The following is a 25,425-nucleotide window of genomic DNA, read 5'->3' on the forward strand; positions in this document are numbered from 1 at the left end:
CTGGCCACATGTCCTCTCTTTTTACAACAGGCCTGACACTTGTGGATGCTGGACTGGGAGGGCAAGAACCCCACCACCACCACCACCTTACAAATTGTACTCCACAACATTATCCCTGTCACATGGTTGGGCACAATTTGGTGGCAACTGTGTCGATGAGAAGATCTTCGTGGCAGCCACAGAGCTTTAACCTAACCTCTCTGCCGCTTAGCACAACACCAGCTATCAGGGCCACGAAAGACACGAGCGACCAAACAGCGAGACCTTTAAGATATGGGATGCGCAGTCTGACGTTTTAATAACTTTGTCGCACTGCATCTGTTAAGCAAACACATTAAAGTGGACACAGTGCCCCCCCTCATTAAACACACAGCAGTGTAAACCCTCCTCCACACTTGCATAAACACACACGTACACAAAGAAACTCATTGCCTTTCTGCATCCCTGCATCCATCCAACGGATGCCACCAGCAAGCCTTGGGAGTTTTTCTATGGGGGTGTTTTATGCATCCCACAGGGCTCAGAGACAGTGAGATGTGGCTATAGCACACAGAGGATCCCAGTCAAGGACACAGGCAGCATCACTCACTCCACCATTATTTCCTCATATTTAAAGCTGGGCAGGCGCAGGGGTTTACCTGGGGGACTGGAGCTGCACATGCAGAGGAGGGCGGGTGATTTCAGGGTCCGACGGGTGTGCTGGGGGACCGAAAGCTAAAGGAGACGCGTGGAAAGGAGAGAGAAAAAGAGAGGGAGTGACAGAGGGCTTTATGTCAGGCCGGTGATACCAGCATTTTTATGGCCGAATATTTTTCCTCTTGTCAGAGCTGGATAAGGAATCACCATAAGGTTGGGGAGCATGAATATTGCCCTTGAGGGCCCACTGTGGCTGCTCCTGTTTATGGTTGACTAGCAATCAGCCACCGATTCAGGACCTCCAACCCCTCATCCATCCACGTCAGCAATTAATCAATTAAACGGGCAGCAGGGAGGAGTTGGATCGGCTAGGTGTGTTAATACAATAGCCTGTTAAGGCTGATGTAATTTCATCACTAATGTCACCCATTCATCACGGCTTATTATCTGGTTCGCATAGACAATGGTCAATATCACTTCATAAATCTGAGAATCATGGGGATCTTGTGATATTAAGCCCGAAGGATGCCACCAAATGATGGGCCGCAGAGCGTGAGGGCCAAATTTAACGAGAAAGGCTGCTGAAACAAGTGTTCAACATAATGTGACGGATTACACACGAGGGCTACAGACTTTTTATGTAATCCCTGAGCAGAAAATAGAACTCTTATTATGAAGACCAAGGCAAACAAATGCCATCTGAGACTACTGCTGGTTTGATAATATACAGATCACATAACTGTCCCCGTTGTAGGACTTGTTAGTGTTGAATGTAATGTATGCAATGTCGGATTAATCTGAAAGGGTAAAAAATAATTAAAAAAATTAAACCCCACCATGGTCCCAGCTGGTTCCGAGACTTACGAGGAAAGCGCAAGCACGGAGATATCATGCCTGTTTAAAATCACGGTACCATATCAATAGGCTTTTATCATAGCAGAAAAAAGGCGAGTTGGTGTGTGTGTGTGGACGACAAATGTGTAAATAGCTGGTAGCATGTGGGCGGAGGCCCTGTCCGCATGTGTGCCTGGCATGAGCGCGTGTGGGCCAGACCACATGTGATACCCAAAGTGAGAGCGGGATTTGGCGTACCGGTGGATATGAAGCCTTCTATCCCTAACAATGTTTTTTGGACTCGAGCCGCTGACAGCTGACAGTTTGTGCTAGTACTTCATAACTTTAAATGTCACTATTTTCAGGGCCAAAATATTTGAAAACTTACAACTCAGTGCTTCTTGGAGAATTGAGTTGAAGCAAGGGTAGAAACAGGCTAGGCCATTACATCAGGTTAATGTAATGTATTGCAATGTCACAGCAGTATTCCAGAGCTTTTATAGCTCTTACCAACACCGCAGCGTTTGATGCATGTCTTGTTGCTCACTGTGGATTTGCAAGGCTCACCGAGGCACCGTGGTAATGGGCTGTACAGATGAACCCGACTTGACCTAACAACTGATTGTAATCTATGGATAATTGTTTGGAATCTGATCAAGCTGTTTCATTAGACTTAAGGGTTTAGCTCAGACAGGCAGCAGTGTTGATTCATTCTGCAATAAATAGAGTTTGTAATCAAAGAAACTACATCATATCCATCATATCAGTTGGACAGCACTGACTGGCCCGCATCCAACACTTAACAGAAGACCAATACCTGCCCCGCACATCGCTCTAATGCTACTAACAGCTTCAGTCAGACAAAAAGAGCTTCTCTTCCACCCAAGCCAACATTTCCCCAGCACTCCCAGCAGGTACATCAGTTCAATTATGATGATGGCAATGACTGATTGCATTTTACGTCTCCCCTGTTCCCTCAATAAGTCTGGCCATCACATGCAGCGAGAGCGAGAGAGACGGATGAGAAGAAGGAGAGGAAAAAAGAGAGACAGAGACAGAGATAGCGGCGTCATCCTCGGTGAGCTACAAACATCCCAGATGCCAGTCTCCGGGACAGTATCAAACATCTTGGTGGCGGACTCGCCATGAAAATAATCTATACCTACAGGAAGTCAATTAAAAAGTGCCAGGGGAGATTAAGAGCAGCGTGACGGCTTTTCGTCAGGCCACCGGTTTGTCTAGGAGAACCAGCGTGTCGGGACGCTGCCGTGTGAGTGAGTGGAAGGTAAAGTGTGCGCGTGACGGTAGTAAAGACGTGTTGGGAAAGCGAGCGGCAGCGGAGGAAAAGGAGAGCGTTACCGAACACCCTTAAAAGCCCCCTCATGAATATTAAAAAGGCCTTTGGCAGTCGGCAGCTCTGCCACAAGTTTGCAAACCAGCATAATGTGTCTGTTTGCGCTGAGAAAGGCTCAGTCCGGATATCAATTAAATCAAGCTTTGTCAGTCTGATGGCCCTCTCAATGGAGGGACAGCCCATTCCCCTCTACACATCAGCTCAGCTTTGTGTCAACCATTCATCTCTCATCCTCCCCTCCGCTTCCTCCTCTCTCCCTCTTGCCATCTTTATCAGCCTTGACGCACGCTCCCTCTCTCCCTCTCTTTCCTCCTTCTTTCCTTTGCTCTCTCTCTCTCTCCGTCTCTCAAGCAGCCGGTAACTGAATGCACAAATTACTCTCCCCTCCACCTTTAACTCCCACTAAATCTTTCCCCTTTTCCACTTTGCTGAGCTGGGATATTTTATTCCTCCATCAAATATGCATCCCATTAATTAAGTTAAATTACTCCTGACTGCCAAATATCCCCTGCCCCGATGGGTGTCAACACAGAAATGCATGACTGTGAACCTGCAATGACACGGCCCCAACACTTAAACATGAGTTACAGCCTTTTCCAGCTCCATCCACGGGCAGATTACCAGACACTTTGGGCTCCTGGAATTAAGCACCCGTTCGCTCCTTCCCCCCCTCCTCCTCCACCCAGCTTTTTAATAAGTGCACAATGGATGACACTCGCACTTCTGACAATGAGAGGACTGATATTTTAATTACACCCCTTTTTTCATCTGCCTTCCTCTTCATCTTTTAATTGCTGTTGTTAATCACTCATTAACTTCCTTCTCTCTATTTTCCCCCTCCTCCTACAATATACCTATGACATGATTAGCTCTATAGAATGGATTGTTCAGCAATATTTTTTTTGAATCATTTATCAACTTTTCAGGATAAAGTTTGAACCTCCTTTGTCCCAGTTTGTGGCGAAGGGATTAAAACTTATCGTGCTCGTGCTTCCTAACTAACAGAGCGTCTGTTTGCTGCTATCGGTCTTTAGAAGGTAAATTAAAAGTGTAAAAAACGCTACCATGAAAAGGGTCTTGTGAGACCAAAGTTAGTCTACTTCTCTTCATTTTTGCCCTGCAAGTTAAGATTTAGCAAAAACAAAGTGATGAAAAAAGAAGAAGAAGAAAAAACTGAGAAAAGGCTGAGACCACAACAAGTTTAATGTTTTAGGAAAGAAGCTGCATGCGCCTCTTAACTTAGCCGGTCCTCAAGAGTTGTATAACTCACAATCATACGCTTATGTGCTGTGCTGGCTGCTTAGCTTAACTACTGATGTTGCCGTTTAAGTGTCTGAGCCCAGTGTTTGTTTTGGTTTGTGTTTGATTAAAGGGAAATGGTTTGATTATGAAGCCCTGAGGCCCCTGTTGTGGACCCGCTAAAGAATATGAGATTGTTATTAAAACCTAATAGGACTGATATGCTGACAGCAATTTCTCTCTTTGTCTCTCGCGCTCAGAGATGCTGAGTGGGGTCCCAATCCGAACTCTTCAAAAGCATCCCTTCGCCAACGTGAAACTAACCGAGAAAACAGACTTTGTCTTCCGTGAGCACCTGCACTCGTGTTAATTTGAAGTGAAAATTTAATAGCATTTGTTGCCTTTCTGCTGAGCGTGAGGCTCCGCGACACAAACGCAACTGATAAAGCCGCACGCCTGTTGGCACCTCACCTCGGAGATACCTGTGAGGACACGTCACTAGCAAGGAAGTAAGAATTTGACAGTTCACTATAAAAGTGTGAAGCTGCACACCGGTGGATTTATACTGATGCATCGACGCTGTCTACATTTTGCTCTCCCTCCTGCTCTTTTCTTTTTTTTTCCTGTGTGTGCACATGTGCCTGCGCAAGAGTGTGTTTCTATTGCAAAAAACATTAATTTTACAAACATCAGCCCAAGGCTACTAAACACATCCAATCCATTATGCTGCGCTTTATCGTGTTATGGGGGGTAACGGGCTGTAAAGCTGTCTTGGTCATAAAGAGCGATCGCGGAGTGTCGAGTCAAACCAGAACGCAGAGCTCTCTGAGCCATACGCAGGCCTCGTTATCATCAGAACAGCTCCGTCACATACTTAACCTTTCCAGACCAGACTTTCTGCATTATTTTCCAAATGACCTTTAGCGTTACTTATTTCATTTCCGATAATGGCACACTAAATTTAGTTAAATGCATCAGAGCAAAATGTGTTTATTTTGGTGAAGGGGTCTACACTGACTGACAAGGACCGTGTTCCCAGAGTGAGACGCTAAAGTGTCCGGAGCGGTAAACAGCACTACATCTTCCTGATGGGAGCAAGTGCCAGGCTCCATACGTGATGGGCAGAAATCTTAGCAGATTCATCAAGTAAGTAGGTCATAGGAATTGAGATAAGGAATACATAAAACAGATATATGAATATGTGGCTGTCGCGTTATCCACGCAGATGTTCATGGATCTACTGGAGGGTCAAGGTCAGTACACCAACTTCTAGGTGTGACACAAATATTAATGAAGTATATTCAAATACAAAAAAAAAAGATTAGTAGTGTTCTTTCAGATGTTCATGCTTTATTTTTCTAATTCTCTTACTTAAAGTGCATCGAGTTGCATATTTACAAGCATCTGAAGGCTGCAAACGAAGCCAATGAAATATGCAAACACTAAAGGCTTATTGTTCTGTGCTAATAAATTCAAAATTCCTGCTTACAGTTCCTGCCAACATGCGGTGCACACTCTTGGTCTAAATCATTAAGGGCACAATGAGTTTTGAAAAGGTCTAACTCTAACACAAATACATAGCTATCCTGGAGCTGTATTATCACACAACACAATCCCTCAGCAGCCTGCGAGGAGCAGCGTGCTTCACGCCCTTGCTGTACGGGCGGAGAGGCTTGGGTGGAGGGATCTTAGCAAAATCGCTAATGTACGTGATGATTAAGTGTAACTCAAATACCGAGCGTGTTGTTCGTAGGCCTGACAGGCAGTAATTTGGTGTATTATATTCTCCGGTTTTAATTGCACGCCACCAACGTGTCCCCGTGACACGTTATGAAGCGATGATGTACAATTATTTCAGGGCGGCGGGAGATCAGCGGAGTGACATTATAATCATCCTCATAGGGATCCTTCCCTTCATCTGCAACAACCATTAATGTTTAAATGGAGAAGAAGGAAAAAAAAAAAACAACATAAAAATAGTTCTCAGGGAGTTCTAACCAGAATCTGTTTGAGGATTATAGAGAATCACTTCAGGGGAGAAGGAGAGGGGTGTGGATAGACAATAGAGGGGCTGAGTTAAGTGACGGCTTTCTCTGGATAAGCAGCAAGCTAAGATGCTCCTCCACTGTCACTGCCAGGCCTCACACTACTCATACAGGCCCGGGCATTAAGGCACATTACAGGGGATGAGCCATGCAGGGCGGAACTGATGGGCTATTCTGGGAACAGACCAGACAATCTCACAAGACAGGGGGGACATAAAAACCCTGACATGAGCCAACCCCATCCTGTTAACAGTCAAATCACACACACACACACCCGACATGAAAACATGACTATATATACTCCAACGCTAAGTAAGGGGAGGGAGGGAGAAACACAATCCAGCTTCCTCTACAGTGAAGACAAACTTTAAGCATGCTGGAAACTTTTTGTGTTGCAAGAAAGAAACTTTTTCTTTTCTTTTTTCTTTTTTTGTTTGGGGGAGGGGGGGGGGGGGGGGGGGGGGGGGGCTAAAATTCCTGAAGTGACACTAGCAAACAGGCAGCTTATGACCCACGATCATAAAACCTCAGTCCACAAGAGGACAATCCATGTCCATGATGGTGTTAATACTTCTAAGGCCTGGGCTGAGATATTAAACCAATGCCTCAAAACATTTAGACTGTTTATGCATAATTTAACACCTACAACAGCACTGGATCTCCATTGCATCTTTGGGGAGGACAAGAGAGCGGGAGGGTGAAAATGCTGAATCCACGGCCTTTCTGTTAGATGATGGAGGAGAGGAGGAGGAGGAGGAGGAAGCTCATTAAGTGGCCAAGCCCCAATGTGGACAAAACATGCCAGGAGGAAATGCAACAATCTGCCATCTTGCATGCTCCGAGGTTTTTTTTAACCAATTAAATATGAGAAATCTTATCTCTCGTGCTAATAGCAAATATGTGCTTTTCTGCTTTTTTTTTTTTTTTTTTTTAAACACCTTAAGAGATCTTTATAGCAAAGTTTATACAGATGGGTCTTTAAAATTAAAAAAAAAAAAAAACTCTGTTTATATGAGCAGCAAACAGATGTGGGGAGGGTAGAAGAACTGGGGAGGCAGAAAGCCTATAAAGTGGTCGGGATGATGAGCGCGGCGCTGACCAGCACACTCAAGTTTGACTGGCAGCATGGTCAAGGGTTCCAATCTGTCTTGGCCTCGCATTTGCATTTGTTAATTAAATGCCACAACAATATGATCTTTAACTATCAACAACTTCCCTGCCCCACCCCCGCTTTGGAAAAGAAAGCGGCGGCAGGCGAGTCGAAGCTAAAGTGAGGTGGACAGCCGAGGTGCAGCACGTCCACTCGATCACAGAGTCAGAGCTGGGGTAAATGTTCCAGTCTGAAAGTTTAACAAGGAAGCGCGGCAATCGATGTGAGTGAGCAGGAAGGAGAGGGTTTTTTTGTTTGTTTGTAAGGAAAGAAAAAGCCCAGGAACAATGTGCTGAGCTTAAACAAAACGCCAATAAACCTAATCCAAGAATTCTGTGCCACATGGATGCCTGAGAGTCTGCAAGCGTAAAATAAACTGATACAACTACAGTTAGATAGATAGTTAAAGAAAAACAGGACCCAAACTGAGTTTTGTGTTAATTGACATGATAAACTGCGATTACACAACCACACGAAAGACCAAAAAAATATAAAAAAATCCCCCCAAACAAACGTATTTGGTTAATCAAAAAAGTTGGCCCGTCGAGAAAGCAGAGCTTAATTGCGCTATAATCTCACTTTTTCTAGGTCACCCGAAACAAAACGGGTAATCACATTACACCTGAAACACAGTCATCCATTAGTAGCGTGCTTTGGATCCAGATTAAAGGACATATCATGAAATGTGAAAAGTTTGGGAAGGGGGAGCAGGTTATGTGAATGTATGGCTCTGGCCTTAATGAGGGTGTGTCTGTGGGTTTCTTTGTGTTTGCTGCTCTTTAGTCAAGACGAGGGATTGCCCGGTGATCAGTCAGTACTGAAAGCACACACAGGGGCCGATTTGTCACCAGTGGCTGGCACTGGCAGCACATAGCTCCTCCATCTGCATGATTTGTGAAACCAGAGGCCGTATTTAGTAGTCCCATTTAAAGGCATATTGGAGAACCGTTCTGTACGTATATGTGTATGCTTTATGTGCGCGTGCATGGGTGTGTGTGTATGTAAAGTCAGATACTTGGTCAAAGCGCAGCACATTTGCAGCACTTGGGAGAGAGGAGGGTTTTTCAGCTGGAGGGCTTGTGAAACATGAGACTTTCCTCTCATTAAAGGAGAAGCTGTGTTTAAACCAAAGCTTGTTTGCTCCTGCTGTAATATGTTTGCGAACATCAGCGGGAGCAAATAAACACATTTGCTCCACTCGGCTTTAGAAGAACAACAACGGGGAAAAAAAGTCGGCCTGTGACTGAACTAAACGGAACGGTTTATACAGAATCACACAGAGGGAGAAACTAATAACGCTGCATATGTCTTCATCTTAGCGAACGTGCAGCTGCAGAAGCTCGACGGGAACAAAGCCGGAAATCCCACAATTTATTGTATTCCCCGTCTGCATGTTAAACAGCTTAACACGTCCATCTGAACATGGCACGGCAATGAGGAGGTCTACCACGGGAATGAAAGGAGCTGAGCGCAACATATGGTCTACATGTAGGGGGTAGACGGTAGTGCAATAATAACTGTACTCTTGCACTACTGGGTATTTGTGGGCTGGTGGTTACCTACATAAACTTCCAATTAGGATTATTTGTACAGAAGAGAAAGCAAAATAAATGGATAGTTAAAAAGCAGCAATACAATTGTCTTTTAAGGACTGGAGTAAGTGGATTCGCATGTTAAAGGGATGGTACGCACCAAAATGAAATATACGTGTTATTCATTTCTTTTTCAGCCTGTCCTGTATAATAGAAGCAAACGGCACTGGCCTGGTGCTGCTCAAAGTGCCAACAGGATACATTTGAACTCAGCTTTAATCGTTGCTTTCCAGAAATCAAGACCCAGCTACTCACAAAAAATAAATAAATCTGCAAACCTTGGTGTGAAAAGTTTAATGTAGAAATCATTTTTCTTTTTGCCAAACTACACCTGGCAACTATATCACAATGCAGAGGGATATAATAACATGATTAATAAATGGTCAACTGATAAGATATATAATTTTCGTTATTGTAAACTAAAATGTATAATTATAAAGTGATATTTAACAATCTTGACGAACCTGAGGTTATAACTAACATTATATTTAGTAATTATAACATTAATTAGAATTACTAACGTTAAATAATCATTACTATAGTATGATTTCTGTTCATATTATTTACACATACTGGTCATTTTATCAGGTACATCTGTTCAACTGTTCGTTTATGCCTTATCAGCAGCAAGTCAGTGCATTTAGGTTTATAGACATGGTCAAGACAACCTGCTGTAACTGTGTCCTGAGTCTGAGGCCACCAAATGCTGCCGTTTAGTAGAGGTTGTTGCAACATAGAAAAACAATAATGGATTGCATTTATATAGCGCTTTTCTAGGCACCCAAAGTGCTTTACGATTCCACTATTCATTCACTCTCACATTCACACAAAGCGCATGTTTCTTTCATTTTCTGAAAAGACTTTGTGAACTAACTAAAAAATACTGGCAACCACCAGTGCTGCCTTTCAGCCTCCTAATAGACACACCTTTGGTATCAATTTGAAAATCCTAAGTGCTTCTTTCTTGAGTAATCGATTTCACAAGATTTTCAGAAAACTTGACCTATGAGATTTGAACTCATCCAAGATTTAATTAGATGCAGTATGGTATCTATTTGAAGCTCCTACATCACTTTGTTCTCGAGTTATCACATTTACAAACCTAGGTGTCCAAGCTGCCTGCACGGCGGGATGATGACAATACCTCAACAGCCTTTTACAGCCGAGGGGTCATAAAAACCAGAACAAAAAATAAATAAATCAGAGGAAGTTTTATTCTTTGTTGGTTTAGTAAAGTTTTTATGACATATGAGGCACTGATAGACAGTCTGGATGTCTATAAGACTGTGAGTGAATTGCTTTCAAAAGGTTCTGTGTTTTTACTGTAATACTTGTACGGATTTACCTAAATCTTGCATACATTTATATGACTCCAATAATACAATTTAATATAATAGTAATTTAACTAACACTGAAACTAATAAAAACTAAATTAAAACTAAACATTTTCTAAAAACAGTGAAAGACACAGGATACCAACCACACCCTCAAAGTTCATAGCCTTGTGATTTCCATGTTTTGCATTAATTATAATATAAAGTTATCTGTAAAAATTAATTAAAGTTTAAATATTCATTACACAGACTTTATCAACCACATACAAAGACTTTTGAACATCAGTTTCAACTTTACTTTAACCACCCAGTTAATGCTTGTTGATGGTTTATTCAACACCTATTAACCAATCAGTAAACACTAATAAGCCTGCCATTGTTGAACTAAATTTAAGATTGATTAAACATTATTTACCATTTATTTATCCATTCATTTTTAACCATTTATTAAAGATAATAATGTTATCAAAGTATGCATCTACCACTTTGAAAAGGCCAAACATGACAGGATGCAAACATAAAGCTGGCCACCCTCAGCCAAGCTGTAACATTAGCTATCTGCATTCTTCCTGTGGTTGGAGGGTGTAGTTTGGCTGAAAGAAAATTATTTGTACCCAAACGTGCTGAATATTTTTGGGTAACTTGAGCCAATATTTCTGGAATAAAAAGACGTCGCTGCTCAGATTTCCAGGTGTTTTTTGTTGTGTTTTGTCTTTTGGTGTTGTTGCCACTATGAGCGTCACAAGAAATAAATACAAGAAAACTGCCTTTACCTTGTTTCGATTATTTTTGCACAGCTACAATTTTTCTGTAAATAGTGAATCCCTTTACATTGATCGGTTTACTTTCTTATTAAATAGCAGAATATGGATTTGGGTTTTCAAACAGAACATTAAGGCATTAAATGGACAGCAAGGTTCTCAAAAGGCAAACTAATCACAATCTGTGGACGTGTGTGACAGATAAGTATAAAAAGCTGTCTGCATCACATTAGCAAATGAAGCAAACCAATGCCACGTCTCTTATTATGACCAGGCAGGGTTAAATGGGTTTGAATTATGAATTAGCCTGAGACAAATGCAATTTAAAGTGGGCTGTACAATAGATAATCAGCAGGCCACACTCAACAGGAGGAGCAAACCAAACGCTTGTCTCAATTTTGAGCTTCAACTTGAAAACTGCGGCAGCTTTTCAGCAAACTGTGAAATATCTCTATTAGAAATGTGCATCCAATCAAATGTGAGACAAGTGACTAAATACGTTCTTATTGATTTGCAATTGAATCCTCAGGTGAGAGTCATTAGATGTAACACTAAAACAAACACATTCCCCGACTCGTAGATTTTCATGTTATTGCTTGACTTTTTCTTGTAAATGTCCAGAGCTGTAATGACTGGATCATCCTTCACTCCAAATTTGTGTGAGCAAAGCCGTTGTTTGACCCCCCTCGACTCTGCGAATTGTTACCCTTAAGAACGGCATACTCCGAGTAACTCACCCACATATGTCGCATTTGTACTCTCGCATGCCAAGATGTCTCTTCACGTGGTTCCTGGCGTCTCCCAGCTGAGCGGTTGCGAAGTTGCAGATCTTGCACATGAAGGGCTTAGACCCTGCAAAACACAGCACGGAGAAATCACATGCAACAATAATATTATGTTTGAAAGAAACGGCAATTTTAATAAAACACGACTGCGTAAGCGCTGGGCAGAAATCTGATTTTACATTACGGATCATTTTTCAATGCCAGGCGTGGAGAACTGTTATTAGTTCTGTGCTAGGGCTTCAATCTACTTCACAGCTACGAAATGACTTCAGAATTATAGAAACAGATGCCCTTACTCCAGCCCCCATAAAAACTACAGTCACACTCCAAGTGCCAAGCAGCTCTTCTTTCACTCTCTATCTATCCTTGTCACTCTCCTTCATCTCTTACCTACTCTTCCTTTGCCTGTGGATGCGTAAATTGGATTCCAAAGGTCAGGGCGAATACGTAAATCAATTCTGTGTGCGCTCACTACCGCCCATTCCATCATTAAAGCGCTAATCACTCTGGCGGGCTTCGCAGGGAGGTTTCTCCCTAATTATTGTCATTAATAAGTCCTGAGGGCGGGGTAGCATTTGAGAGAGTGGCAAAGCTTCTTCCTGCTATTCATCATTTAAGAGCAGAGCGAGGGTGAGGGCCAATGCCTGTACTATCTCTGTGATGCACTCACATCTACCAGCTCAAAGAGAAGGAAAAAAAAAACGTTGGACATGCTACACCATCTCAAATTTTAAATATAGAACACAAAAAAAATGCTTATTACAAATGCAAGTTTACATTTCTTCAAAGATTCAAGCTATAATTAGTAAGTAACATGAATATTTTGTTCAACAGCGGCACAGCACAGTATGACACTCCAATATAAGTGGCAGCCTGGTGTAATATCCACGTATGCATCTTTGAGCAAACCCTCAGCCTCTCCCAGTGAATATCCCAAGACGTTGTACAATATTTATTCCAGGGGCAGCCGCTGATTTGATTAAGCACTTTGTGTAGATTACTAATTCGTTCATACACGGTTCACTTGCTGTGAGCTGGAAGTACGACACATTGAATTTTATGCCGGTAACGAAGATTGAAAGGCAAGCCTGTGCTAACAAGGCCCATAAACACACACACACACACACATTAATTAAAAGAAGAAGAAAAAAAGATTACAAAACAAACTCAGCAACACCCATAAAAAAGACAGATGCACACACTCACACCACACCCACTGTCACACCTACACCTACCTGCATCTAGATTCAGAGCCCCACCTCACACCTTTGCATGCGCTTGCAGACACACACATTATATTCATAAACAATAATCACCCGTGGACAAACAGAAGGAGAGACAATCATTCTTCCCCCTTCTCACTCACTCACACACACACACACACACAGAGTCATATGCAACCTAAAGTTGAGGTGTGAGAGAGAGAGAGAGAGAGAGAGAGAGAGAGAGAGAGAGAGAGAGAGAGAGAGAGAGAGAGAGAGAGAGAGAGAGAGAGAGAGAGAGAGAGAGAGAGGGGCGTGGGGAGCTGATTTGTCCAGATGGCTGGCTGAGTATGAAACATGGCAGAAAGGAGAGCGATGTAACGTCCCTCAGTTCTCACATCTTATCACATTAATACTCTACCACTCCACTTAAACAGCCTCCGTGAAACTGAAATTGACCATCAATGCAGTGTCATGTTAAATTAATATTGCCATCCACATAGGGGCGATGTGGCTCCTGCACATCCCAGATGAGACAGGGAATGACTAATTAATTTCCTGAGAGGAGAGAGGAACCTCTTGCAATGTTTCACTACGTGCTCACGCACACGCACACACACACACACACACACACACACACACACACGTCTCGCACATGATGCACACCCCTGTCACAGCCTTGGCTTTAACTTTCATGTTTAGAGGAAAAGAATAATAGCTGATAATTTCATACAAATAAACACATTTTGCTTCCACTTCCACTATTCTGCAGTTTCAATACTGCGGTTTCATCTGTGAACAGTCTTGCGGGTGTTCAGTCAAAGTTTATTTTAATCTGTTGCCTTGTTTTTACTTGTTTTATGCTGCAAAAAATAGATTTACTCTGCATTACAGTGGGTGCATTGGAACATGGTTAATGCGGTGCCACAAGTCACATGAATATTAAACATGATTCTTTAGAGGAAAATTTTCACCTGTTCCTGTCAGCACAAAGTGTGAAACACATACTTTAACAGAATGCAAGAGGGGGAGGATAGGAAGAGAAAAGCACCACGCATAAAAGTCTGATGGCAACTGTGAACACACAAAAAAAAACAAAAAACCTTTAAAATATGTGGTTTTATTAAAAGAAGCTCTATAGGAGTTCAGCATTATACTCCAGAAAGTTCAGAAGCAGACACCGGACACATTAAAGACAAACTGAAACACTGAAGCAACACAGTCGAAAGATTCTGCCTCTTAATATGGCCCGGGATCCAAAATTACTTTTAATTTCCCATCATGCAACTCCATACCACCATTCTTTAGACACCCAGTGCATAACGCTGCCACTATATCCCCCACTTCCTATTAAAAGGACTCAAGCCTGTAAGTCAAAAGAAACCTCGTGACATTATCAGACATATATACTTAAACTTCACACTTAATAAACTCAGCTTAATGGGAAAAAACACACACATGCTAATAATTTATCAGTCTCATGACGGGTTATAGACAAAAAACACTCTTTTCTTCCAAGTATAACATTTCCAAAAATCAAGTAAGTATTTAGGGTAAAAGCGAACTGGGATTTCCTCCTAAACAAAATGTAAAACCACGTTCCACGAATAACCAAGAAGGCAAAAATAAACAAAAAGAAGATAAAGAACATTTCTGTTCTGCCTTACTGATTTTTTTTTTTTCACAAATCAACTACCTTCCATTATAGGTCTGAAATATCCTATAAGATAACTTCAGACTAAAACTCCTGATAAGGCCTCCTTTTCTGTCTGAACAACTCCAGTTCGCTTCCTTCACTCTACCCTTTCAAGCAAAAAGTTTAGAGTCATCATAAACGTCTTTGCTTCATAATCACCGCCGTTCCCATTTGTGTTTCTATAGTGCTAAAAACGTTGTCTTTCTCCCTCTGGATTTAAGGTCTATAGAGCAGCATATGGTACCACCTCAAGGGTGGATGGTGATGGTGTGTAGAGGTATGAATAAGCATCCCACTGTACACTCCCCCCCACCCCCATCCCCCTGAACCCTCCAGCGAAAGGTGGGTCCTGCAGCACGACGCATTGGCATGGAAAATGAGCTATTAAATCCAAAGCTGTAAATACTTCAGTGTTGCATTGGTCTGCTCTCTGCTTTCGTCCTGCTTTCAACTTTTTATTTGCCAAAAATTAATTCGCTGATTAGTTTAATGCTGATAAATCAGCATCTCATCTATTCAGATATATCTCATCTATTCTAATAAATCAGCATCTAATTTTTTTATCCTTAAAAAAAAAAAACAACTTCTCTTTGGGACCTTTTTTTGTTTGTTTTTTCGTGTTGCATGGAGTGGTTTAATGTGTAGGGGTTTGCGTAAGAAATAAACATTCCATGGTTCAATTCTCGGATGAGACACGTATTCCGTCAGGAAGGGAGTCCAAATTGACCGTGAGAATCTACGTGCTGTAGCAACCTCTCGACAATAATGGAGCAGTCAAAAAGCAGCCTTTATGTAACCTTTCTGGGTATTCTTGGCTACCAAAACAGGCTAGAAATAAAATACACTGTGATGATTAGAAATTACAAGAGTCAATTGCTTTTTAATTTCTTCTACACATGCTAAATGACAAAAATCATCTGTAAGGATTTAAAGATCCTAGAAATGTTTGTATCAAAAGCCAGTATGGGTTAAACCATCACTAAAGTGTTTAAACTTAACACTATACAGCAGACCAGTGGAGCACCTATCATTTTAATTCCTGGCTATTGCTACAAACACAAATTACATCCTGCATACTAGCAAGAGTGGATAACATGTGTTATCATTGCTTTAAGGCTCGGTCTGAGGTCAGACAGCTCACTCCAGTGAAAAAGTGACCAATTTACCTCAAAATGCAAATTTTAGCTGCGCCCTCATTGGCAAAATGCGAGCATGTGTATGCGATTCCTTTAAGGGACAAATTGACAAATCTGTGTGCAGCCTCCCACTGCCGTCTCCTGATTTCTCTGATTAATCAAGTGAATAAAAACTAGGTCTTAATTAAAAGGATCTGGACGTGCTCCCAGCTCAGAAACTGGCAGACCCCCACCGTGCTGCTCCGCAGTCGGCCCCACAAACAAACTCCCAGAATAAATGACCAGCACATAAAAAGGTGAATAATTCACTGTAATGAGGGAACTTAGCAATAATAACAACTGACATATGTCGTCAAAATGAAGTGAAATGGGTGCTTTCTGGAAACAAGACAGCATTAAGGAAAGTGGAGATGCAGTCTCATAAACAAGAAAACAACTCTACTGCATAAAAATAGGTAAACCTAAAAAAAAAAAAAACAATAATAAAAATGAAGTAGTGATCATTTGAACCCCTGGAATGTGCCCTTGACTCAAAGCCTCGAGTTGGGACCTCAGTGTCAAAGCTTTCATTTTCTTAAGTAACACTAAGTAAGTGCCCTCAAAACTCAAGAATTATGACAGAGGGTGGAATTATGAATACGTATAGACTAACCATTAATAAGAAGAAAGTGGAAGCTCAACATTAATCATCAAGATTTTAACCTCTAATTCTTACAGCTTTAAGCAGTTTGGTCTAAGCTGTGAAAAATATGACTTTGGCACACAAGGTGACTGGCAGAAAGGATGTTTTCTTGTCTGTAACATTCCAGTACTGCAGTTTCACTAATTGAACAGTATTTACTATACAATCGTTTTAGCCTAGATTATGAAGTACACCACACAGTATGCACTTAGATAAGACATACTGGAAGTATCATTTCTGTGTTTACTACAAAAGCGGTACGTAGTAAAACTACAGTCCCCACACAAACCATCCACTGTCACAGGATATCAAACCATCCTGTTTTTATCTTTTCTTCAACACACATTTACATACACACACACACAGAAACACAAGGGCACAATCATACACACACATGGTAAGCACAGAGCATGGACTTCAATTAAAGTCCCATTAAAGTTTCGGCTGAAAGGGGGATGGACCATAGGAGGCAGAGAGGGGCATTTATTGATGGCGCCCTCACATCTCGTTCCTGCATTAAGTTGATTTTAAAAGCAATTAATACACATGGTCAGGGAAAAGTAATGGAGAGCCCCATGTTCTTAACCTGCCGGACATTTCCCAGCCGAAGTCCTGACCAACGCAGGCCTGCTTTGCATTATAAATGACAAGATAAATCTTAATGGATTGAGGATAATCAGCTAGCCATGAAGGCTGACATATACACACATTCACCAGGCATACGAGCGCACAAACATGGACGTACAGACACGAGGGAAATTAAAGGCTTTGAATACGTCTGCATTGATTATTTTAAATTATTAGCCCACCTCTCTTTGGACCTCCAATGCTTTTAGCCTAAGCTTTAACACATTTACAGAGACTTATTGACTATAATTACAACTGAGTCCTAGTAATGGACACATCAATTATGAGTCGCACATGTCTCTGACCAAGCGTTGCTCAGGGAATCCCAATCTGGGGTCCATTAGCGTCTCTCCTGCTGGTCTGAAGCTCAATCAGTCTTTACCTTCACCTCTACTGAAACAGCTATTACCTGGCTGAAGTAGATAGTAGCTCTAACATTAGCTTGAACTGCCAAAAGAAGAGGCGCCCAATACTTTGGGACCTAAAACAAAGGCCTAATAGCTGAGGAGCTACACAAATGACAGCTTTTCTTTCCTTTTGCAATTTCTGGACTGAATCTGATAATAACCACCAAGCCAATCTGTATCACTTATAGAAGGTTTAGTCATTTGTGTAAGAACTGGGAAGTGCAATTGTTAATAAAGTGTATGTGAATATATGATACATTTTCACTTTTTTAAATCACAAGCAGCTTTCTAAGCGGAAATAAATGGATAAATTGCAATTCCAAGCACTTAAAATATGCATTACCAAGTTAATAATTTCAATATTTGCAGTAAAGATGAGGTTTACAAAGGATATACAAAGGATTATGAGCACCTTCCTAAAACTATGTTGTCATGTAATGTTTTAGCAAACTCACTGTGGGCTGCAGATGCCTCATTAATGTGCCCCCTTGTTTTTAATAGCGCAAGTAAAAAAGAAGAATCATAGCTGTGGCTTGCTTTTACACAAAAAAACAAACATACTGCATTGATGCATATTTACTGTGTGGGAACAAGGTCCAAAAAAGAGGGAGAAGGAACAGTTCAAGAAAGCAAGCGTACGTACCGGTGTGAGTGCGAATGTGTGCCAGGAAGGCCATAGAGTTGCTGCTCTTGCACACCTTGCCACAGTATTTGCACACGTTGCCCTGGTTCTCCTCCCGTTCGCGGTTGATCTGCTCCGTGTCCTCCAGCACGTACTTGTTGACCTCCCTCAGGAGCTCCTCGTGTTTCTCCTTGATGTGATAAAACAGATCCTGCTCTGATTCAAATCGATCCGTGCACTTGACACACTTGAAGCTTGCGCCCCCTTCGGGCAGCTCCTCCACACTGTTCTGCTCGTTGCGAAGGTGGGCAGCGCTGGTCAGGTGCTGGTGCAGGTTGCTCTCGGTGTAGAAGGACTTGCCGCAGACCAAACAGTGGAAATGCCTCTCCTTGGAAGGATGCTTCATCGAGATGTGGACATTGAGGCCGCTGATGCCGTCCGCCATGAATCCGCAGTCCTCGCAGCGTATGCGAGAGTTGCTTCCTTTGGTTTCCTCCCTCACCTTTGCTTCCTTGGGTTTGAGCTTCTTGACGTATGCGGAGCTGGGAGACACTAAGCCAGAGGTCACTGGTGATCCTCCAGTCAAACATATCATGGTGGCTTCACCTTCCAGAGACAGGCCTTCCTGTGCAGCCTGCTCCTGCTCAGCTAGGAACTTCACAGATACAATACAGGCATCAAAGGGAAGGGCTTTGGACATTTGTGTGTCTCTAGTCATAACGTCTACCTTTAAATGTTCATCATCTGCTTGTTTACCCTCTTGTTCCTGGCTCTCTGGCTGTGCCAACTCAGAGACTGAAAGCTGACATTCTTCATCCTGCTGGGCTTCAGAATCTGCTGTTAGCTCAGTCGCTTCAATGGTCATCTCTGGTTCACCACAAGCAGGAGATGTAATTGCATTTGCTTGCTTCTCATCTCCACCTACAAGCACATCATTAACCAGCTCTGTGGTGACACAGGGCGCAGGTGTATTCTGGCCTTCCACAGATTGACTGTCTATGGGACAGGATTCAGACACCTCTGCGGGACTCACGGATTCACATTCAGGGTTAGAATTTGCTGCAGGAAGCTCCGTGATATCATTCAGCTTTAGAGGGAGTGCGAAGGCTCTTTGTCCTTCGCTCCCTTTTTGTTCCAGATATTTCTGACTTTTCTGCTTGTGTTTCTCTGTGCTTGCATGGCGGGACATTTCCCTGCTTGTTACAGCATAGTAACTGCACGCTAAACAGACATACTCAAAATCTCTGGTGTGTTTTCTCTTGACGTGAAGATGGAGGGACGGAATAGATTGAGCAACAAAATCACAGAGGCTGCAGGCATTGACAGAGTCATATTTACTTTTTTTCTGGTTTGCCTCTGGCTGAGTTTGCTCGTCTCCACCGTGTTCTTTGGAAGTTGTGTCATCAGATTCTTCCTCTGTGCCGGTGGTCTCTACGATGGTATTCGGCTCCTTGGTTTCCTGAATTGATGTACTTATGTGATTTGTGATTGGGTTCTTACTTGTGCATTCTTGTGCACGTCTAACATGCTTCTTTGTTAAACAGTGACGATCCATGTCTCCTTTGGTCACACAGCTGTAGTTGCACAGAGTGCAGCTGTAGCCATAATCTTTGCTGTGTTTACGGCGAACATGAACACTGAGGTTGGTGGCGTTGGACACCACCAGGCCACAGTATCCACATGTGGTTGTGGAGCCTTGCTTTGGTCTTCCTCTTTTCTTACTGGGAGGTCCCAGCTCTAACTCTTCCTCCTCAGCTAACACGGCTTTGGCAGCCTCAGCTGCCTCGTCGGTTTCCTGTTCTCCTCCTGTCAACGTATCTACCCCTTCTCCCCCGAGCATCTGAGCTACGTCATCTATAACAGCACCATCTCCAGCACCATCTCTGCTTACCCTGTCGACATATACTTCAGATTTTGAGCTCTTGCTTTCTTTCTCCTGCTGCTGCATGTGGCTATCTGAGGACAGGTGAGAATCCATCCACTCAGATGTGGCAGACAGAAAGTTGCACAATTTGCAACGGTACCAGTCCTGGTCAAGGTGTTTGACACGAGCATGGTTCTCCAGCAGCGTAGCTGTGCTGACCCTAAAATCACAGTTTGCGCACTTCAGCTGGAACCTGCTGAGGGTGCGTTTGGGGGTCACTCGTGTTGAAGTAGCCTTCATGCTACTGCCAGGATCCACAGCCTCCTCCCTGTCATCTATGCTTTCATCAGCATCAACTGAAAGACAGTTCAGAGATACAATTGTTAAATATAACTTAAAAAAAGAAAAGAAAAGAAAAAAAGACAGGCACATTTTTTATTCTACTACCTATTACAAATATTATATTAAGCCAATGCTTAATTCACATGTAATGCTAAAGGCTTAGAACTGTGGAGAACAGGACATACTCACATGTATACGGGGTGTCTTTGGTGTGGTATCTCTGGATGTGAACATCTAGAGGAGCCTTGTCCCTAAACTCTTGCCCACAGTAGTTGCAGGAATGAATAATCTTGGGTTTTGGGATTCGCTTGCTCACTCTTCTCTCTTGTGTAGGGATTGTTCCTTCTTGCTCTACCTGCTGTTTGTCTAATACACTTTGCTTTTCAGTTACATCCTTCATGTTTGTGCCTTTGTCACTTGCGACTGATCTCAGTTCATCACGATCAGAATCTTGTTCCTGTTTAACCTCAGCGCCACTCTCTGCCTCCATGTCTGCCTCCTGCTGGATTTCAGCAGGACTCACATTAGAGATATTTGCACTTTTCTCCAAAGGTTGTGCAGCTTTGTCAGACATCTTTCCGTGCTTTCGTGCAAAGTGGATCTTCAGTGATCTCGGGCATTTGGCTGAGAAGCCACAAACTGTGCAGAGGTTGTCGCCGTCTTTAGGTGCAGAATTCGGACTTGGTCTCTCAATGACTTCTTCATCTGCTTCATCGAGCTCAGCAGCACTGGGCGAGTCTCCTGCAGTTTCCTCCATTTCCACATCATCTGTATGCACTTGCCCACTGATGTTATTTTCAGCCACTTTCTCCTCAATGGCTTCCTCTCCTGATATCACTGTTTCATCCATATCATATCCTGCTATGATTACACACAACAGTGAAGCTGATCGCTATCATCAGAGCTGGTTCAGAATCCTGAAAGAGGGGGGAAGATGGAAGACAAAATGTCAGACATCTTTATTTGTCTGAAATACACTTTAGTGTATGCTATAAAAAAAAGAAAAGGAAATAGTAAAAAGTTAAGTTCAGCGAGACAAACAACAGCTAACAACAAGCTTCTGAAAAGTATTCCTTCTGCAGCATTCTCGGACCAAGCACAAGTAAATGTTGCCATCTAGTGCTTCCAAACAGACATTGTTAGTCACAGACATCCAGCATGAAAATTGGCTGCTGCTTATTTAAGTTCTGCTGGAATTCAAACCTTTTGTGTGATAAATGTACTAAAAATGTACAATGGCCAACACAGATCAGTGGACTGCAAATCAAGTATTGTTCCTTGAAGTTTATTTACTTGACATGTCTGTCTTTGCAGTGTATTTCATTTGCTTTTGTTACCCCATTTACTCCAATATTATATCCTCTTTAAATAATTGGATTATTTTTGATTGAACTTCTGTACATACAAGTTAGACAGACTACAATGACATGTTTCGTTTTGGATTTAAAAACGAAAAAACTGTTTAGTGTCAGTTAGTTTCCACGGTGGATTTTATTTTTTCAGTTTAGTTTGGAGGGCATGTGTCTGAGGCAATATTTAGGAAAATTAGTACAGGTATTGTAATAAAAACACAGAATGATTTAACATCTTTAACAACTCATCAGGCAAGTAGTAATAAAAATATTTCACCAAACTAACAATTACCAAGACTAAGGATATTTCATTTTCTTTCATTTTAGTGTTCAAAGTTCACAAAATCATTTCAGTTATTTTTTCAAAATCTAGTTTTTATCTTTATTTATTTTTTTAACTAAAACATTTTTCATGTGTACTTTTAGTTTAGTTAGTTAACTATAATAAACCTGTCCCCGTCAGTTCTTTGGCAAACAAGTTGGACTTCATCTGACCAAAAAGGTTTCTGTCAATACTAATCATTAAACATTTCAATCTCCCCTTTTTTGTGTAATTTTGTTTGTAAATAATGTATCTCAGGTTCAGTGGCTAACCGACACTCTCAAATCCTTTCCTATCTTTGTGTTTTTCCACAGTCTACTTTCTCACTCATATAGCCAATGAATTAAAATGTGCAGCTTTTTCATTAGATCCACAAACAAATTGAGGACATATCATATTCACAGGAACTATATAAAAATAAAGTAGTCACTATCCGGTCCTGTGGAAAAACTAAGTACCCCCTATGATCCCCCTTTTAGCAGCAATAACTTAAAGTAAAGATTTTATCAGGCTCTCACATCACTGTAGAGAAATTTCAATTCACTGAGGTTTTTGCAGGGCTTATTTAATGCACTGCTTCATTAACGTCCCACCACAGCATTTCCATAAGGCTGAGGTGTTGACTTTGGCTCATTGCAACACTTATTCTTTTCTTATTCAGCCATTCTCTCGTAGATTTCCTGCTGTGCTTGGGATCATGGTCCTGTTGCATGACACAGTTTGAGCCCAGCTTTAGCTTGATCTAGTCTGACCATGGGGTGAATTTTCTAGGACATCCACTCCTTGGCATTGCTTTACCACACAGCTAAAGGCTCCAGACCAAAAAACTGACAAAACGTCTGCTTTTCAAAGGTGCCGACACTTGCTAATGATCAGTTAATTAAGTGCATTTAATTAGTGGCACCTAACAGCTGCTCACCTTCTTAATTCCTATGGAAGCAGTAAGGGTGCGCTTAGTTTTAAATATTCACAATGCAGTCCACTTTCATTATTTCCATTGTAATTATGTTATATTTAAGTTTCAATTTAACATTTTTGTGCTCATTACTTTTCTTTGATAGCTCACCTTCACCCTGGATTCCCTGAAAAGGGAATGTCCATCCATGGATTCACCATGGATGGACATTCCCTACACAGCAGCCCTGAGAGCTCAACACGTCACAACTTTAATTACATGAAAATTTAGAAAACAATTTTACTAACTTAACAGCACAGACACTGCAAATTTTGAAAGTACCGAAATGTGCTGCAAATATAAAAACATAATCAAATAAATACATAATCAAATATACAGGCAAAATAAAATTTTAAGAATCACAGTAATCAAATATTTACAGTACTCAATCAAATATTCTTCTGTGGAAAGAATTATAATGCACACAAATTATTATTCCATGTATTTGTGGGTGAGCTGATGAGATTTATTTGGTGAATCTCACTTTCTTCATGTGTAACAACGCTAATTGTGAGTGTATAATACAGTTTAATACCCTTACATGTTGTTTTTAAGGGGCCATAACACAGACCTCGGGGGTTTGGACCCAATCATATTTAAATATGCAGGACATCCAGTCAGACTTTTAAAGTATCCAACTTTGAGAATATCCTAGGGTGTGCTCACTACCACCAACTACCGTTTATTTTGGTAGCATACGATTACAGGATTAACTGAAGTATCACCATGTAAAGACTGTCCATATATATATATATATATATATATATATATATATATATATATATATATATATATATATATATATATATATATATATATATATATAGGCTCGCAAACAGTGAGTTCACTATAACAGCAGAATTCTATCGGTGTTGTGTCTGTAGCTAAGGAAAGCGGACAGCGGTCCTGAACGAGTTCGTTACTACTTTCAGTGCACAACTCCGCTTGAATGCCCACTTAAAAAAACAACAACAAAATAAAAAAACTGCCAATTTTATATGTGTCGATATATAAGCAGTTTAACGACTAGGCGTCAGTGCTAGCTTGGAAGTACTGGTAAAGTTAGCCACAAATGTTTTATACAACACGATAAAAACTGCAACGAAGAGAGAGACAGCCAGTGCCACAGTCCTACATGTTCCTTTGCCGCTCATTTCATCGCTTGAATGATTCATACTCTTAAACACTAGAAGACTGAAACATTACAGCCCCACTTCTTAATACAGTTGCTAACTTGCTAGCAACATGTTCTCCAACGGTCTTCTGATATACGCACAACGCATCCAATTAAACTTCAACATCGGCAGAAACATCCAATCGGAACGGAGATAAGGCGGGTCTCTGTAGGTCCTAGGCTTGGAAAACGACGGCAGCACAGAGGCCCAAAAAGGAGGCTAACGTCGACCTCGGAAACTGTCTTCTATGCTGCAGGAACAGTACTTTATAACACTCAAGAGACTACGCAATCGTTTGAAAAAAGCCAATACGAGTATATAGATGTCTGTACAGTGAAATACTAGTTGAACTTACCTCTTGTTATATGCTTATTTCCACTGTCCGCGCTTTTTGATGCTAGACACAAATGGCGTACCGTAGCGTGAGCCATGCGTCACAGAAGACGGCCTTCCTGCCCGCGGCTTCTTGTTTTTTTTTTTTCTACATCAGCTGATTTCATCACATGATGCATTCTGGTTCTGTGGGAAAGCGAAAAACGGCGTAACAGTACTGAAATGCGTGACATTTGAAGGCTTAGTTAGTCGTTGGAAAGCCGTCGGTAAACATATGTTACTAATTGTTCTTACTAATTAACACCGAAAATGTAAAACTATTGAATATGCTGTAGAACGCCATAAGTTAGTACGTGATGCATTCAAAGTCACCATTTACAGAAAACCAATATAATCAGCAATTCAATACATCATGCACGTATGTCTAAAATTATTTTTTATGTATGTATTTATTAAGTTTTGTTTTGTTTGTTTGTTTTTTTTTACTTGAGAAGAAATTCTCTAGTTTTCTGGTAGACTACTCTTTTCATGCTGTATTAATAATAGATTATGGCATACAGTGTTGAAGTAATTCAGTAAAACTATTTCTCTTAGTGTGCTGGTAATTTTTTTTGAAAAAAGACAGAAGAAAGAAAGAAAAGAGAAAATTAAAACCACAGATTATGAAAGGGTTGTCACAGTGAATTATTTATTTATTTTCTAAAATGGTTGGGTCTATGATGAATCACCACTTCCATGTAACACACAGTGTTAGCATTATAACGACTAAAGATAGATTAATGCACCAGTATTAATTGATTAAGTAGTCTGACAGGTCAGAAGGTGATAAATGAAACCTCCAGGAATGAATATGCAGTTTATTTTTCCAATAAATGTCTTTAATTCATCACAGTCAAAATTCTATGACATGGATGGTTTAAGACACAAATGCCATCTTTCCCAGGCTTCATTTTTCAAAAGGATTAATCATTCATTTTTCT

At 41.3% G+C, this 25,425-nt stretch overlaps 1 protein-coding gene across 1 annotated transcript in view; it reads right to left on the reverse strand.

Moving 5' to 3' along the window:
- Positions 1-24,566, reverse strand: part of znf407 (zinc finger protein 407) — a 154,730-nt gene extending 130,164 nt beyond the window's left edge. Inside the window, exons 1-4 of the mRNA XM_085290913.1 lie at positions 24,468-24,566; positions 20,498-21,225; positions 18,124-20,322; positions 11,683-11,797 (exon numbers count right to left, since the gene is read on the reverse strand). Of these exons, the coding sequence (XP_085147039.1) occupies positions 11,683-11,797; positions 18,124-20,322; positions 20,498-21,158 (2,975 nt within the window). The 5' untranslated portion in view covers positions 21,159-21,225; positions 24,468-24,566. The remainder of the gene's footprint in view (positions 1-11,682; positions 11,798-18,123; positions 20,323-20,497; positions 21,226-24,467) is intronic.
- Between the last annotated feature and the right edge of the window lie 859 nt (positions 24,567-25,425).

This window comes from Mchenga conophoros, linkage group LG11 (genome assembly GCF_057382185.1).
Source record: "Mchenga conophoros isolate Kocher_MC1m ecotype Shallow Benthic linkage group LG11, M_conophoros_male_GT1.1, whole genome shotgun sequence".
NCBI lineage: Eukaryota > Metazoa > Chordata > Actinopteri > Cichliformes > Cichlidae > Mchenga > Mchenga conophoros.